Source organism: Heterocephalus glaber, unplaced genomic scaffold (genome assembly GCF_053883595.1).
Source record: "Heterocephalus glaber isolate CG9 unplaced genomic scaffold, H.glaber_assembly_v1.0 deba00001610, whole genome shotgun sequence".
NCBI classification, from domain to species: domain Eukaryota; kingdom Metazoa; phylum Chordata; class Mammalia; order Rodentia; family Bathyergidae; genus Heterocephalus; species Heterocephalus glaber.
The window spans coordinates 22,341,839-22,356,534 of NW_028258381.1; the positions used below are offsets into that span (position 1 = coordinate 22,341,839).

At 50.5% G+C, this 14,696-nt stretch overlaps 1 protein-coding gene across 8 annotated transcripts in view; it reads left to right on the plus strand.

Annotated features, from left to right (window-relative positions):
* Por (cytochrome p450 oxidoreductase) overlaps positions 1 to 14,696 on the plus strand; it is a 68,788-nt gene that overhangs the window by 45,026 nt on the left and 9,066 nt on the right. The window contains exon 1 of one of the 8 annotated variants that reach the window (XM_087196286.1): positions 8,663 to 8,935. The exons of the other annotated variants lie outside the window; for them this stretch is intronic. Within the exon in view, the coding sequence (XP_087052412.1) occupies positions 8,892 to 8,935 (44 nt within the window). The 5' untranslated portion in view covers positions 8,663 to 8,891. Of the gene's footprint in view, positions 1 to 8,662; positions 8,936 to 14,696 lie in introns of those variants that run through there. 8 annotated transcript variants of the gene reach the window in all.

Consider the following 14,696-nt stretch of genomic DNA (forward strand, 5'->3'; position numbering starts at 1 on the left):
CCACATTCTAGGGCTTCTGTAGCTCACATCTCCAAACCTTTTAGACTCCTCCCAAAGGGTTTTTGGGGGGTTTTTTTGGTGCCAGAGATCGAACTCGGGTCCTTGCTCTTGCGCAGCAGGCGGCAAAACCACTGAGCTAAATTCCCAGCCCCCCAAAGGGTTTTGAACCACATGGTTAGGTATAGTCACAGCAACAACCCCACTTCTGGTACCAATTTTCTGTGTTAGTGAGCTTTCCCATCATTGCGACACAATACCCAACACCCACAATTTAAAGGAGGAGAAGTTTAATTTGATTCAGTTTCAGGAGATTTAGTCCATGGTCAGCTGACTCTAAGGCAGAAACATCATGGTGGAAGGCTGTGGCAGAGCACAGATGCTTAGTACATGGTGACTGCAAAGCAGAGCAAAGAAACAGTGCCAGAGAAAAGATTAGAGGGACCAGATATAGACCCCAAGTCAATTAAGTTGACATTCTACCTTTACCATCACAAGGCCAACAAGCATGTGTGGGGGACTGCCGTATTGATTATGTCCAAAGTAGGCTGTAAGCAATGCAGGCTGTAAAAAGTTAATCCTGCAATTGGCTTATTCATAGAAATGAGTCTAGCCAAAGTGTACATGTCCCATGTTGGGTACCAGTTACCGCAGACCCCTGCCGTGGGTTCTGAGCTCCTGCTCGGTGCTAGGATGCATGGTAAGAAGAAAGACATAGAGACAGGGTTAAAGAGACAGATACATGGGGAGCCGGGATGATGCAGTGTTTGAGCAGAGGCTTGAATAAGCAAAGGCTCTGAACACCCAGAGCTGTCAGTATTTATTGGTGACATCATAGTTAGATTGTGGTAAAAGGGGTACAGAGTTGCTATGGGTATGTTGCTGATGCAAGCAAGGCTTGTAAAGGAAGAGACAAAGCATTCTTGAATTAGGAACAGAATAGACAAAGTATAAGTTGTGGTTAATAATTGACCTTGTCTTTTTAGTAAAGAAGGATTTAATTTGGGGAATGGAATTTGGGTGTGAGTCACTCTGACCTCAGCACATAGGCCTTGGCCAGACTCACTTCTTTTTTTTTGGTACTGGGGATCGAACTCAGGTTCTTGCACTTGCGGGGCAGGTGGCAGAACCACTGAGCTAAATCCCCAGCCCCAGACTCACTCCTGTAAACAGGCCAGTTGTGGGGTTAACTCTATAGCCTGCACTGCTTACAGCCTCCTTTGGGCATAATCAGTAGGGTGGTCTCCCACAAGCATGAAACCTTTGGGCATGGATATTTTAAACCCAAACCAGTGAGCCAGCTACAGCCTGACCAGCAAGCACTTAGAATACATTGAGCCATGGGAAACACTTCTGTAGTTACCTCTGCCTCTGCCATGGGCTCCTGGGCTCCACAGATCCAGGAGGACCCCTGGGGGCTCAAGTCTGTGAGCTTCTTGCCTTCCCTGCCAATCTAGATTTGGCCTCCTGAAGCCCAGGAGCCTGGGTGCTCTCTCTGCTGCCACGCCCATGTGTGCCTGAAGCAGACACTCCCTGTGAACCCTTTGGAGATGGCATCTAGAGGCTTGAGCATCTGCTCTCCTGGCACAGATCAGCATTGCTCTGGGAAGCCACTTGGGGCAGTGAAGTTTAATACATCCGTACAGCAGACTGCACCCATAAAGTCTTAGTAACTTTCCATATCACAGCTTAAAGGAGGAGAGGTTTATTTTGGCTCACAGTTTTTAGAAAATTCAGTCCATAGTTGGCTGGCTCCAAGGCAGAAATGGCATGGTGGAAGAAAAGCCACCATGGAGAAAAGCCAGTCAACCCATGGCAGCCAGAAAGCAGAGAGAGAGAGGAGAGGAGCCAGGGAGGAGGTTACAGCCTTCCAAGTGACCACCTCCAACCAGAGTTGGCAGTGCTTAGTTTTATTTTGCATTTCTCTAATGCTCACTAAATTGGTCCCCTTTCCATATGTTTACTGGCCATACTTTACCTTTGGTGAAGGTCCTATTCTAGAGTCTTGGGTTCTCAACCTTCTTGTCAATTTGTCTGAGTTCTTTATATTCTAGGTGTGACAGTCCTTTTTGAGATAAAGTATACTATAAATATCTTTTCCCTGCCTCAGCCTACCTTTTTATTCTCTTAGTAGTGTCTTTTGGTAACCAGAAGTTCTTAATTTAAGCTTAACCTAATTTGTCAGTCTTTTGATGAACCTTAACCTTTGTGGTTTTTGTTTTCAGTTTAACAAATCTTTACCAGGATTGAGTCATAGTTTTGTGGTAGAGCATTAGTCTAGCATAGTCTAGCATATTCATTCGAGGCCTTGGGTTCGATCCTGGGTCTGCAAAAAGAAAGAAGAAAGGAAGGAAGGGGAGGGAGAGGGAGAGGAAAGAGGAGGGAGCAATTAATCTTAAAGTCATGAAGATGATCTTTTGTGTTATCTTCTAGAAGATTGTTTCAGCTTTTATGTTTAAATACAATCCAGCTGATACAGGTAAGAGCAGAGCCTGTGAACTGGCTTAAGATTTCTTTTATCCCTGTGGATGTCCAGGTGTGTAGATAGCCTTTCTCTGCCCACTGTGCATCACTTTTGACACAAATCAGCATCACTTTTGACACAAATCAGGTGACCACGTATGTGAGGGTCAATTTCTAAACCTTCTGTTTGGCCTGTCCTTTCACCAATACCACGTTGTCTTCTTTTCTGTGACTTTGTAGTAGCAGCTCCTGTATTTTTTTTTTTTTTTTTGCAGCTCCTGTCTTGATATCTGGTGGTCTAAGTCCTTCAGCTTTGTTCTTCTGAGGTTCAGTTGGCTTTTTTTCCCCTTTGACATTTCCATATAAGTTTTAGAGCCAGTTCACCAAAATCAAATTTTAAAAATGAAACACCTGCTAGGATTTAGTTGGGATTGGATGGAATTTGGGTCCTTCATATTGAGCCTTCTAGGTCCTAAACTGGTTTATCTCACTGGCAGGTCCTTTTCAACTGTTTTTAATAGCATTTAAAAGGTGGGGAGAGGGGAGGAAATCAGAAACAGTGCTCAGGGATAAATTAATCATAAAATTAATGGGAAGGAAAAAAAAGAACAGACGATAACAGCAGATGTAAACAATGGCAGTAGCCTTGACTCCTGGCTTTCTATGAAAAGCGTGCCCCAAAATAAATGTCACATGGGGAAATGAGGACTTTGTGTCTTTCCAAAACAGTGCCTGTGGGCTGGGGATTTAGATCAGTGGTTCCGGCACCTGCCTTGCAAGCACAAGGTCCCAAGTTCAATTCCTGGTACCAAAAAAACCAACCAAACAAAACAGCGCCCAGTGGGATGTGACAGAATCCAACTTTGGGAAACTGGTTAACTGATGTGGTTTCTCCCTGGTGAGCGCTGCAAGGGTGGGCTAAAGACTTGTTCAGGGGGAGCAGTTACAACATAATGAATACAGATAGCCCTCTTCTATTCACTCTCACCCAGTGACATGCACACTGCTCACCCCTCTGGGGCATGCAGGGCTCGCTCTGCGTGCTGCATGGCTCTCTTGGGGATGGGGATTTGTTTGCAGAAGTATGATCCCTTCCTGTCTGGGGCCCCAGTTTAGCACAGGGCTGCCCATTAGGGTGATGCTACCCATGGAATGGCTGTTGATTAATAAGTAGTAACTCTGTATATGTGGCAAACTGTGACTGAGTTTGATTTACACAGTATTTTTTTTGGGGGGGGGTAGGGTTTGAAACTGGGTCTTGCTCTGTAATTCAGACTTGGCTTGAACTCACTATGTAGCCCAGGCTGGCATTGAACTTGCAGTGACCCTCCTGCCTCAGCCTCCCAATTGCTGGTATTACACAGTATTTTTTTTAAGTTTAATTAAAGTATAAAGAAGTCTGGCAATATTACCTAACAACCCAGACCTTTAGCTTCCTTTAGGCTCAGGGTGATGCCCACGGCAGTGGCCTCAGCCCACTGCAAAGGATTCTGTGCGCTCGGTGTGCTCCACCCCCGTATGCTCAGGCTGCTGTGCTTATGGCTGTGCTCCCCTCCCCTCAAGGAGCTCTGCAGCACCCCCACTCCAATCTCTGCCCTGCTCCTGGAGCCAGAGGGTGCTTTAAAGAAAAATACCCCTTCCTATTTTGGAACCTTTCAAACAAATGCCACAGTGTAGAATGTAGGAAAGTGAGCCACATTGACCTCATCACTCAGTTTTAATTCCCCCACCCCTCTCCCTGCTGCTTTGAGTTATTTTAAAATAGTCCCCAGAAATCATTTTATCTGACAATATCTGTCCTTAAAATTGAAGGACTCCACCTTTAAATGTCACACAGCTGTCCTCATGCTCCCGAAGGTCAGCACTAATCTTTCTCAGTCATCGCAGCCCTAATTGGCTGATTGACTGGTGCATGTTTTGTTTGGAGTTTTTAACAGTGTTTTGTTTTGTTTTTTAAATTCAGGATCTAAACAAGGCCTGTATTTTATAATTTAAAAATATTTCTCTCTCCTAGAGGATTACATATATTCAGGTATAATTTACACGCAATAAAGCTCCCCCTTTTTGGCCTGGGTGTTGTGACTGAGGCAGGAAGATCTTGAGTTTAATCCTAGCCTAGACTATGTAGTGAGATCTGTCTCAGAAAACAAAGCAAAACCCTTTTAACCATACAGTTGAATCTTGAAAGATGTGCATAGTTATACAGTCAGAATCACAATCAAGACGTAGAGTATTCCATCACTCGGAACAAGTTCCCCTGTGTTCCTTGGTCTCCCCTACCCTACCCCCAACCTCTGCAACCACTGATCTTATTTCTGTCCCTGTAGTTGAGACTGTTCCAAACTGTCACATAAACGGAGTTCTGTAGCTGCTGCTTCCTGTGCCTGGCATCTCTTCCTTAACACGGTGTCATGTCCCTGTTCATTTGCTGGCTTCCTCCCGGCCCCAGCCTACCCTTGCAGTGTTCATGGGGAAGAAATCACATCAGTTAACCAGTTTTCCACAGTCGGAATCTGCCAATCGCGTCCCACTGGGCACTATTTTGGAAAGACACAAAGGCCTCATTTCCTCACATGACATTTATTTTGGGGCACACTTTTCACAGAAAGCCAGAAGTCAAGGCTGCTGCCATTATTTACATCTGCTGTGATCTTTTGTTCTTTTTTTCTTCCCATTAATTTTATGCTGAATTTATCCTTGAGTGATGTTTCTGATTTCCACCCCCCTTCCCCTCCCCTCCCCTGCTTTGGCGCCCTGTGCTCCTTTGCAGTGAGGACCATGTCTGAGTGGCAGAGGAGCTCATGTGTGTGTCAGTCTGTCCCTGAGCTCTGAGGGCAGCAGTGCAGCTTGGGTACTCTGCTCATCTGGGCATGTACGGTGACCAGAGATGGACATCTAAGTTTACCCTTAAGCTCAGCATCACCCTGCATATTTAAGCGTGTGCAGCAAAACTCCAGCACTCCTTTGGGGTCAGTGACCCTGGGTCCAGCCTCACCATTTGCCCTGGGCACACCTGCCAGCTCCAGAATGGCAGACGTTGCATTTTTAAAATGACATCTTTCAGATCCTCAATGGCTTTTAGGATATGATGATGCCCTCACTGGCTTGGGCAGTTCCCCAGGTGTTCTCAAAGTGGACTCAAAGTTTTAGAGCTTGTGATTTGCATGATCTTGTATGGATTTCCTGCTCAAGAGAATAGCGAACCATTTTCACAGCACCTCCAGCATTTGGCAGATGGGAGGTGAGCTAGAGTTTTTGCGTCTTCCAGCTGAGGGTCACTTTTTCTACACGGTGGTCCTTGCACCTTTGAACATGCAAATAGAAACAAAAATGAGTTTTGTAAAAAGTGCTTAGGGCCACCTGCCTCGAAAGTGCAAGGTCCCAAGTTCCATCCCCAGTACCAAAAAAAAAGTGCTCAGGAGAAGGCCTCTGTTGCTTCTGGGGAAATGGTGGAAATGGGCCCGCTGCAACCACAAGTCTGGAGTTTCAGCTTCCACCTGACTATTGAGGGGACTTCACTTCCTTCCCTGGTCCCTAGTGAAATCGAGGTGGCTAGTGGCTCTGTCTCTGTATGCCAGGCATAAGGGGCACAAGGGACAAAGCAGAATGTCCTCAAGGTTCATACACAGTTGGGGGAGAAAAGGGTGTTGCAGAGTGACGGCTGTAGTGGCAGGGACAGTGGGAACATGGGGGCAACCTGCACTGGGCGTGTCGGGGATGACTAGGACCCCCCAGGGGAAGCTGGGAAAAGGCTACAGGAAGGGCTGGAAAGGTGCATCTTGGGAGAGCTTGGCCATAGGTCGGCAACAGTCAGGTGACCGTGGCAGTCAGGGCATGGAGGGGGTTGAGAAGGACAGAGGAAGCCAGGAGGAGAGGGGTGGGCCTTAGTGGGCCCAGGGGCCTTCCTTGCAATATGGATTTGTTTCCAGCTTCATTGAGTTATGATTGACAGATGCAACTTGTATAAATTTAAAACCCACAATGAGAACCTTGAATCTGGCACAAATAAGGCCTGGGGTTGGAAAGAGCTGGCCCACAAGAGGGAAATGGGCTAGGGGACTGCGGGCCTTGACCTGCCAGTGTTGTTAAGGCTCCTCAGGCCAGCCAGAGCCAGGCATAGATAGTAGCAAAAGGCACCAGAGAAAGGATTCCATGCCAGTGTTCTCCAGCACAGTTCACCCCCTCACAGCCGCAGCCCAGGAGGTTGTCATCTGCTTCACAAGTGGCCAGGTTAATAGAGGAAAGGTGGAATAACTCACCAGGGCTGATGGTCGGTCCCTGAGCGCAGCCCAGGCGTTCCACACTTCTCTTAGCTCACTTCTCACAGTGCCCACCATCCTACCCTCCTTCCCTTTTGATTGCTCAGAGATGGCAGGGCCACTTTTGGACAAGACCACCTTGTCTTAGTGTCAGAGGATGTGTCCCTTTCCCTGGCACTGGCTGAACAGCCTGAGCGCTTCCTTGAGCGCAGTGCCTCTTCCTGCAAAGTATCGGTGGCTGTTGTCACCTGACACTTTTGTCTCTGGAAGGAGTTTGGGGACCTCTGAGGTAGCACACCAGGCCATCACGCTGCACGGATTTGCTCATGGAGCCCTGATGTGTGTGCCTGTGAACACATGTTGAGGGGACATGGAGGGGTACCTTGGGCTAACAGCAGCCACTGAACTTCAGGGTGCCCTGGATGACAAGGCCTTGGCTCCCTGGGAAGGGAGCCCTTAGGTCCTGGGGAGCTGTGTGTGGTGGGGTGGGGGCAGGGCTGCAACCTGAGCCCTGTGTGTTGGCTGCTGTGGCTCTGGACACTCCCAGGCCTGGAGGTCAGTCATTGCTTCACCCCCAGCCTCAGGTGGGGATCGAAGCTTTCCCACTCTGCAGGGTCCTCAAATACCACCACATATGGACAGTGGGTGCTGGAGAAGCACAAAGCCATTCCCTTTTTTGTCTTTGACCTTGGCCCCTCACAGGTACTCCAGCCTTCCCCCTGCCCCAGGCCACCACCTCTGGAAGCAGCTGCCCTCCAGCCTGGCCTTAGAGCTGCTGGGTTTTATTTAAACTGCAGCAGAGCACTTTCCTTTCATACAGGCAGGCCTTTGGAACCCTAATCTTATGTCTCAGGCCTCTGGAGGTAGATCTGGGACACTTAGTGGAGCCATCTGCCTGTGGGAGTGGAGGCAACTGTCCCATTCTGCCATGGCCGGCCTGTTCCCTCTGCTGCCATTGAGTTTCTGAACATCCTCTCTTGCTCTTGCTCCATGGGGCCTGATACCCTGTGGCCTGGAGAGCTCGGTCACCCAACTCCCAAGCTCTGCCAAGGAGCTGTTCAGAAGCAGCTTCCCCATGTGCCGCCCAGGTAGGCAGGAAGCAGGCCCCAAAGAAATCATCCCACCAGGCAGAAGATTAAATTTGAGTTGCAGTGCTTCTCCAAGTTGCCTGGACAGAACAAAGAGAATCACGAAGGGCATCTTGGTTCATCCAAGTGACTCAGTGCTTTTCCCTCCCCTCCCCTTCATCATGCCCACTCGGGCTGCAGCTGACTTCTTGAGCTTGAACCAGACTCCTGCTCTCAATTTGGTGTGTGTGTGGTGGGGCTAATTAGAACCTTGCGTGCTCCTTTCCGGAGCCACGTGGTGTCTGGGCTCTGAGCCAGGTCCAGCTGCCGCCAGTGCATGGCTGACCCTGAGGCTTCCCGACAGCTGCTTGTGCTGGGTACCTTGGAAGGGCTGTCCCCACTGTGTGTCCACCACTGTGCACGGCAGGAGAGCAAGGCACATGGGACAATCCCAGGTGACACAGACCCAGTGTCTTGGCCTCCATGGTGGTTTTGTGTGTGTGGTAGGGGATGGAACCAGATCTAATTCAGTATGGTCCCCAGACACCCTGGCAGCTGGATCAGCATGCTTCCTTCAGGGGGCGGCTGCCCTGCTGTAGCAGCTGCACATGCCGGCTGCGGGCTGGACAGGCTGGATGGGCTAGAAGAGCTTTGTTCACAGACAGGACTTCCTTTTTTTCTTTTTAATGGGAAAGGGGGAGGTGTGGGGAGCAGGCCTCTGATATAAACAGTTACCAAGGAGACCAAGTCGGGGGCTGGAAAGGTTTTCTTCTTCCCTAGGTCCGCACAGAAAGGGGGGGGGGGGATGTGCCCCAGCCGCAGGGGATCACGGGAGGCTGCAGTCTCCATTCCCAATTTCTCCCTGCTGGAACAGCCAGATGTTGCAGAGTTCTCAGGCTTGTGGGGACAGAGGCAAGCAAGGAGATTCCAAAAGGACTTGGGGGTGTCAGGGAGCACTTTCAAAGTCCCTGGGCCCAGGTTGCCTGTTCCAGCACACTGAAGATGGGCAGAGCCGAGCTTGCTATCTGCTGGCACCCTGCCGCTTTTCATCAAAGAGCCAGGACCTTCCTCTTTCCTTAAGGGCTGCAGTTGTGAGCAAGAAACCATGGGGTGCACATACTCATCTCCGCCGGATGAGCCTGCCCTGAGGTCAGTTCCAGGCCCCTGTACAGCCTCCACGATGTCCTGTGGTACGGAGGGGCTACTTGATGGGTAGGGCCCCTGGTGGCAAGCAGCCTGCCTTGTGGGGTTGATGGGCAGAGTCAGGTGCTCCCTGGGCAGCTCCCCCAATCTCCGTGGCTTGGCTGAGCCTGTGCAATGCTGATCCCTTGGGTCCTAGCTTCACAGGCTGTATCTTCTTCCTAAGGAGGGGATTTGGACCAGAGGCTGGGAAGGCCCCGTTCACCTGCTCCTCTGCCTGTGAGAGACCCAGGTCCTGGGAAAACCTAGGTCTGAAGCTCTCAGAGGGGAAAAGTCAGGGCAGAGCAGTCTAAGGTGTGGACCCTTGGGCTGCACAGGTAACTTCCACTTCCCTGACCCCTGAGTAGAGTCTTGAGATTGAGAGGGAGTTTCCAGGTTGCTTCTCAGGCGGGACAGGTCACCCAGCAGGGACATAAGGAGATTGCTGGGGCACAGGGTGGTCCTCAGTCTGCTCTGGCTCCCGCTTGTCCCGAGGGATTGCTCCGACTGGGTCTCTGGAAGAGAGGAAAGACCATAGTGCTTCTCCTGTCCCCTGGGAAACTATTGAAGGAACAGGCACTGGGCCTTGGAATTTCCTATGTTTCTTGGAGAGCTTGGCTCTGGGGGCAGGGAGGGATCACACTCTGGCTACCCTCTGACATCTTCGGCCAAACCCTCCCTTGCATGCCCCTTGCCACTGCCAAGGCCAGCCAGCCTGGAGGAGGGCTCTGTCCAACTGTGACAAGGGGCCACCTCTGCCCCTCCACCCTGGCCAGCCCTGAGCCTGCAAAAACCGGCGTCGAGCTTGCCTGAAGCTCTGGGTCCTCACCCAGGGGCCCCTGGAAGCCTGCTTCCTGTCTGTCTGTCTATTTTTCTGTCTCTCATCTCTGTCTGTCTCTCTCTGTCTCTCTGTCTGTCTGGCTGTCTCTCTTTCCTCTCCCAGCTCATCCAAGAGGCCTTTCCTGTTCTCCTGCACTGTAAACCCTGCCCAAGGCAGGAGCTGTCCAGTCCATCCATGTTGCCAGCATGTTCTGCCTGTGTCCCTGGCAGTCTTTGAAGTCATACACTGACCAGTCACCTCCCTGCTTCACACTTTTGTCCCCTTGGGCGAGAACCAGGTTCCAGATACCTGCAAAGCATGGGGAGGCTGTGGGAATTAAGGCCTCCAGAGAGACAGGGCTTGTCTGTCCCATGCCTGCTTGGTGTCTGCCTCAATGTATGATTCCTGCTGCAATTGTCCTCAGATCCTTCCTTCACCCAGGGGACCAGCCCTCAAAGATGAGCTGGAGTTGGTTCGTTCTAAACTCTACCCTCAGCACCTGCAGGCCCCACTGCCTCTAGAAAGTGGGGGAGCCTGGGGTCCCTGGGCAGTGGGGTGGCCTCCTGTCCCTTTCCTCTGCATGTCTGTTGGAGATATGGCTTCTGTGGAAACAGCTTTCCTTTGAGAAGAGACAGGAACTGGCTTTCTAGCTGATGTCAGACCCTCAGAGGACTGGGGGCCTTCTCCCTCCACCTTGGCCTACTGGATCCTGGGCAGAGGACTTGGGATGAGCCATCCTGGAAGGCCATGATAAACATAAGTCAGGCTGTGCACACATTGACAAGAGGTACAGAGATAGCCTTGTCTCCCAAAGTTATTAAAGTCAGGTTGCAAGTGAAGCACTCAGAATACATGGCAGAAAGTACCTGTGCCCTGTTGAAGTTGGTGACAGATAACCTTCCTGCCAGGGGCAGAGGAGGTTGTTCTGAAGAGGAAGTTAAATTATGTGCTAAAAGACAGTAGGGGTTGCGAGAGGGTACACAGGAAGGGCAGGCTAGGCCCAGGCAGCAGCGTGTCCTTGTGCCAGCTCATGGGCATCGTGAGGAGGTGACGTGGGCAGAGTGTCCAGAGAGGCTGCCGTGAGAGCCATGTGCAGAATGGGCAGCCTTGTCCCTCTAGAGCGTCTTCTCTGACACCTGGGTTGTTGTAATTCCAGTTGTCCTTACTGCAGGCACCTTCATATCAACCAGTGAATCTATCTGCACTGCCAAAGGGTGCAAAGTAAAAAGCAACTCACTTTCTAATTACACAAGCACTGCATGGTCCTAGTAGGAAAAGAAGGGCAGGGGATTTGGAAACAGAAATTAGCCTCAAAGACCAAAAAGGATTCAGAATCCCTCAACCCTAAGAGGGCTCTTGGCATCTTAGTGTAGATCTCCTAGGCTTTTGAACACAGTGGGATCCTGTTATCTGTACTACCTTTTTTTTCCCATTAAGTTTTTTACTGTATTGATTGTAGTGTCAGAATTTGAACCTAGGACCTCGTGCATGGTAGGCAGGTGCTTGATTACAGAGCCCCACAGCCTCCCCGCTCTGTACAGCTTTCTAACCTGCTTTTCCCTCTTCACGCATTGAAAAGCTCATAAGACACAGCAGCCCATGTCCCCAGTGTAATGAGCAGATGCTGTGCGTGTTGTAGCTGTACCAGAACCCGTTTGGCTTTGCCTCTACTTTTGGATCTTTGAGTTGTCATCTCTCCCTCCTTTAAACTTATAAAATATATTTTAATTTTAAAATGTCACAGACATTTGGACAGTGAAGGAAGCTGTCTTGGCCCTGTGCTTGCCCTGGGACACTTTCCCGGCCTGTGCTGGCCTATTTCTGGTCAGGCCTCTTTCCCCAGAAGGAGGAACAGTGTGTACCTAGCATTTCTGGGCGTGTGGCTTGGTTTCCTCCTGTGGGCTTTTGTTACACCCAAGTATGCTTTGAATGTGAGGGAAGATGTATTCAGTGGCTGGGTGGCTTGGGGTTTTTTGCCCAGCTTTACACCATTGTTTTAAATTTCATTAGAGTTTCTGCTGTAGTAAAATTCATATCACTTTCTTAAGATGCACCTTTTTTTTTTTTTTTTGTACCAGGGATCGAATTTGGAAACTTCCACTTGCGAGGCAGGCAGCAGAACCACTGAGCTAAATCCCCAGCCCAAGATGCACCATTTTTTTTTTTTTTGGTACCGGGTATCGAACTCAGGTCCTCGCACTTGCGCAGCAAGCAGCAAAACCACTGAGCTAAATCCCCGGCCCAAGATGCACCATTTTTAAAGTGTACAATTCACTGGCTTCTGGCACATTCCCCAAATTGTACTACCATCGCTGCTAATTGAAATCAGTGTCAGCACCTCTGAAGGAACTGGTTCCAGCAGCAGTCCCCGCCCCAGGCCCCTCCTGTCTTCTGTCTGTCCCTTCACATTTGCATGTTCTGGACACTTCATGTGAGTGGAAAGTGCATCCAGTTTTGTGCCCGCTTTTTTCCACAGGTGTTGTTTCATGAGAGGTTCCAGATAGCTTTGCAGCCATCATTCTGAATCGTTGGCTTTGTGGTTGGTTGGTGACAGAAGCTTGGGGCTCAGAATTTCAGGGTGCACACCTGGTAGCCTGGCTTTCTTCACTGCCCCTGGCCTTGGAGCGCGTGCCGCTGGCCCCTGCTGGTCCTTCAGTGTTCTGGTTTATGGTGCCCGTAAACAGTGGCCCAATGAACCTGTGCCAGTTTGTGGGCAGAACCTGGACATGGGGCCTGAGACGTGAGGCACCAGTCCCCTTTGGATTGTGAGTTGCAGCCAGGCATGGGGAGAGGAAGGGTCAGACCCGAGGGTCTCCTTTGTGCTCTTGCTGCGACCTGTCCAGGAGCTGTGACCTCATACCATCTTCCCTGTGACCCTGGCCAGCTCTACGGAACACGTGTGCTGTCTTTCCTCTGTCCCAGCACTAGGTGGCATCCTTGTAGTGGCCTGTGGTCCTTTGTCCTTCATCCCGGCTGTGACCTGGCAGGTGGCCCAGTCACCAGAGTAGTGTGACAGTAACCACCACCCATGAGCCAGCTCCTGCCATGTCTCACATGCTAGGTTGGGTCCTTCATACCCTGCTTCTTCATCCAATCCTGCAAAAACTCTGGCATGGGGAGTTACTGTGCCTACTTGCTAGTTAGGGAATAATGAATTCCTAGCTCATTCACTTGGCTGGGAAGTGCACCTGGGTCTGCCCCACCGGGAACTTGTCTCCTCGCCTTGTCACCTCCCAGGCCTGCCTGAGAGCCTGGTTGTGGGAAGCAGACTATGTACAAATGTGCAGCTCAAGTGTGAGCTTTTCATTGAACTATAACATCCTCAGAGGACTGTGCTTCCTTAGCGCACTGATGGGTGATTCTGGCCACATGAACTGGTAACCATCACTGTTAGCTCAGCGACAAGGTCATCCCCAGCACCCCTCCTGTCCCTTCCCCCCAGGAGTAACCGCCATCCTGACCTCTGTCCCTAGGTTGGTTCGCCTGTCTGAAGGTCATGTAACAGACTTGTGCCGATGCGCTCTTACCAGCTTCCCTTGCCCCACGCCACGTTGCTCGATTCCTTCCTGTTGGTGCAAGTCCTGGTGGCTCATCCCTTCTGCATGCATTCAGTGTGGCCCCAGGGTGCTTTCCCACACAGCGTGTCCTGTGGACCCCACGTGTCTCCGGTACCCGGGTGTGAACGTGCACTTTGGGGATGCCAGAGAGAATTGCTGGGTTCTAGGGTCAGCTCAGGTCCTGCCATAAAAGACCCCGCTGTGGAGTGTTCCAGTGTGGCTGTGCCTGTCCCACTGCCACACAAAGGACACAGGAGTTCCATTTGCCCCACAGTTTCACCTACCTTTGCTGTGCCAGCCTTGCCCACTTCAGCCATTCTGCTGGGCATATAACCTATCTCACTGCACTCTATACTTCCCTTTCTCTGGGAACTAAGAACTTTGACAACCTTCCCAGGCATTCTCTGTGCATTTAGAGATTCTCCTTAAGAAAGTACCTGTCAAGGCTGGACAGTTTCCTGTTGGATTATTGTCTTCTCCTAATTGATTTGTAGAGATTTCTTGTTCTCCAGCCACGCTGGAACACTGCATGGCAGGGTCTTTTATGGCAGGACCTGAGCTGACCCATACATGTATGTTATAGATGTCTTCTCCCATGCTATGGCTTGCCTTTTGTTTCCTCAATAGTGGCTTCCTTGTTTTTGAGACTGTATCTTGCTATGTAGTCTAGGCTGGCCTTGAACTTGCTGTGTAGCCAAGGCTGACATCAAACTCATACTCCTGCCTCAGCCTCCCAAGTGCTATGATTACAGGCAGGAGCCACTATACCTGGCTTAAATGGAAGCAACCATAGTTTAGTGTTCAGACTTGTTCTTTGATTCAGAATGGCCTTATTTCCAATATCCTAATGATTTGCCATCAGAGAAAGGTATTTCCCACTGTGCTATCTCAGGCCAGGATCTAGCCCTGTCCAGTGTGTGCCCTTGATAACCCACTGGGCTTGATATAGTGGCCCTGCACCCTGCAGCAGGGGCAAAGGGAAGAAAAGGGGAGGGAAGTGAGGTCAGAGGACCTGGTCAGTCCCCAAATCGATCCTGAGGTTGGTGTGCCAGGCTATGCCCTGGAAGGGACTCATCCAGGACAGGGCTTTGGAAAGTGCTCGCAGCACAGAGAAAGGGGACTGGAGGGGATCTTAGGAAAGAAGCCAAGGGAGCTGATGAGGAGCGGGCCAGAGGGCAGAGCAGGGGTCTGACAGGTAAGGAAGGTGGAGCGGGAGCTGGAAGGATGAAGGCAAAGGCCTTAGCATTCAGCCCCAAGGACTGTCACACAGGGAGGGGAATGACTGGTGAGGCTGTGGACAGATTCTGGGGAGACTTGTGTACCCTGTTCTCTGGGAGCCATTGAAGGCTTTAGA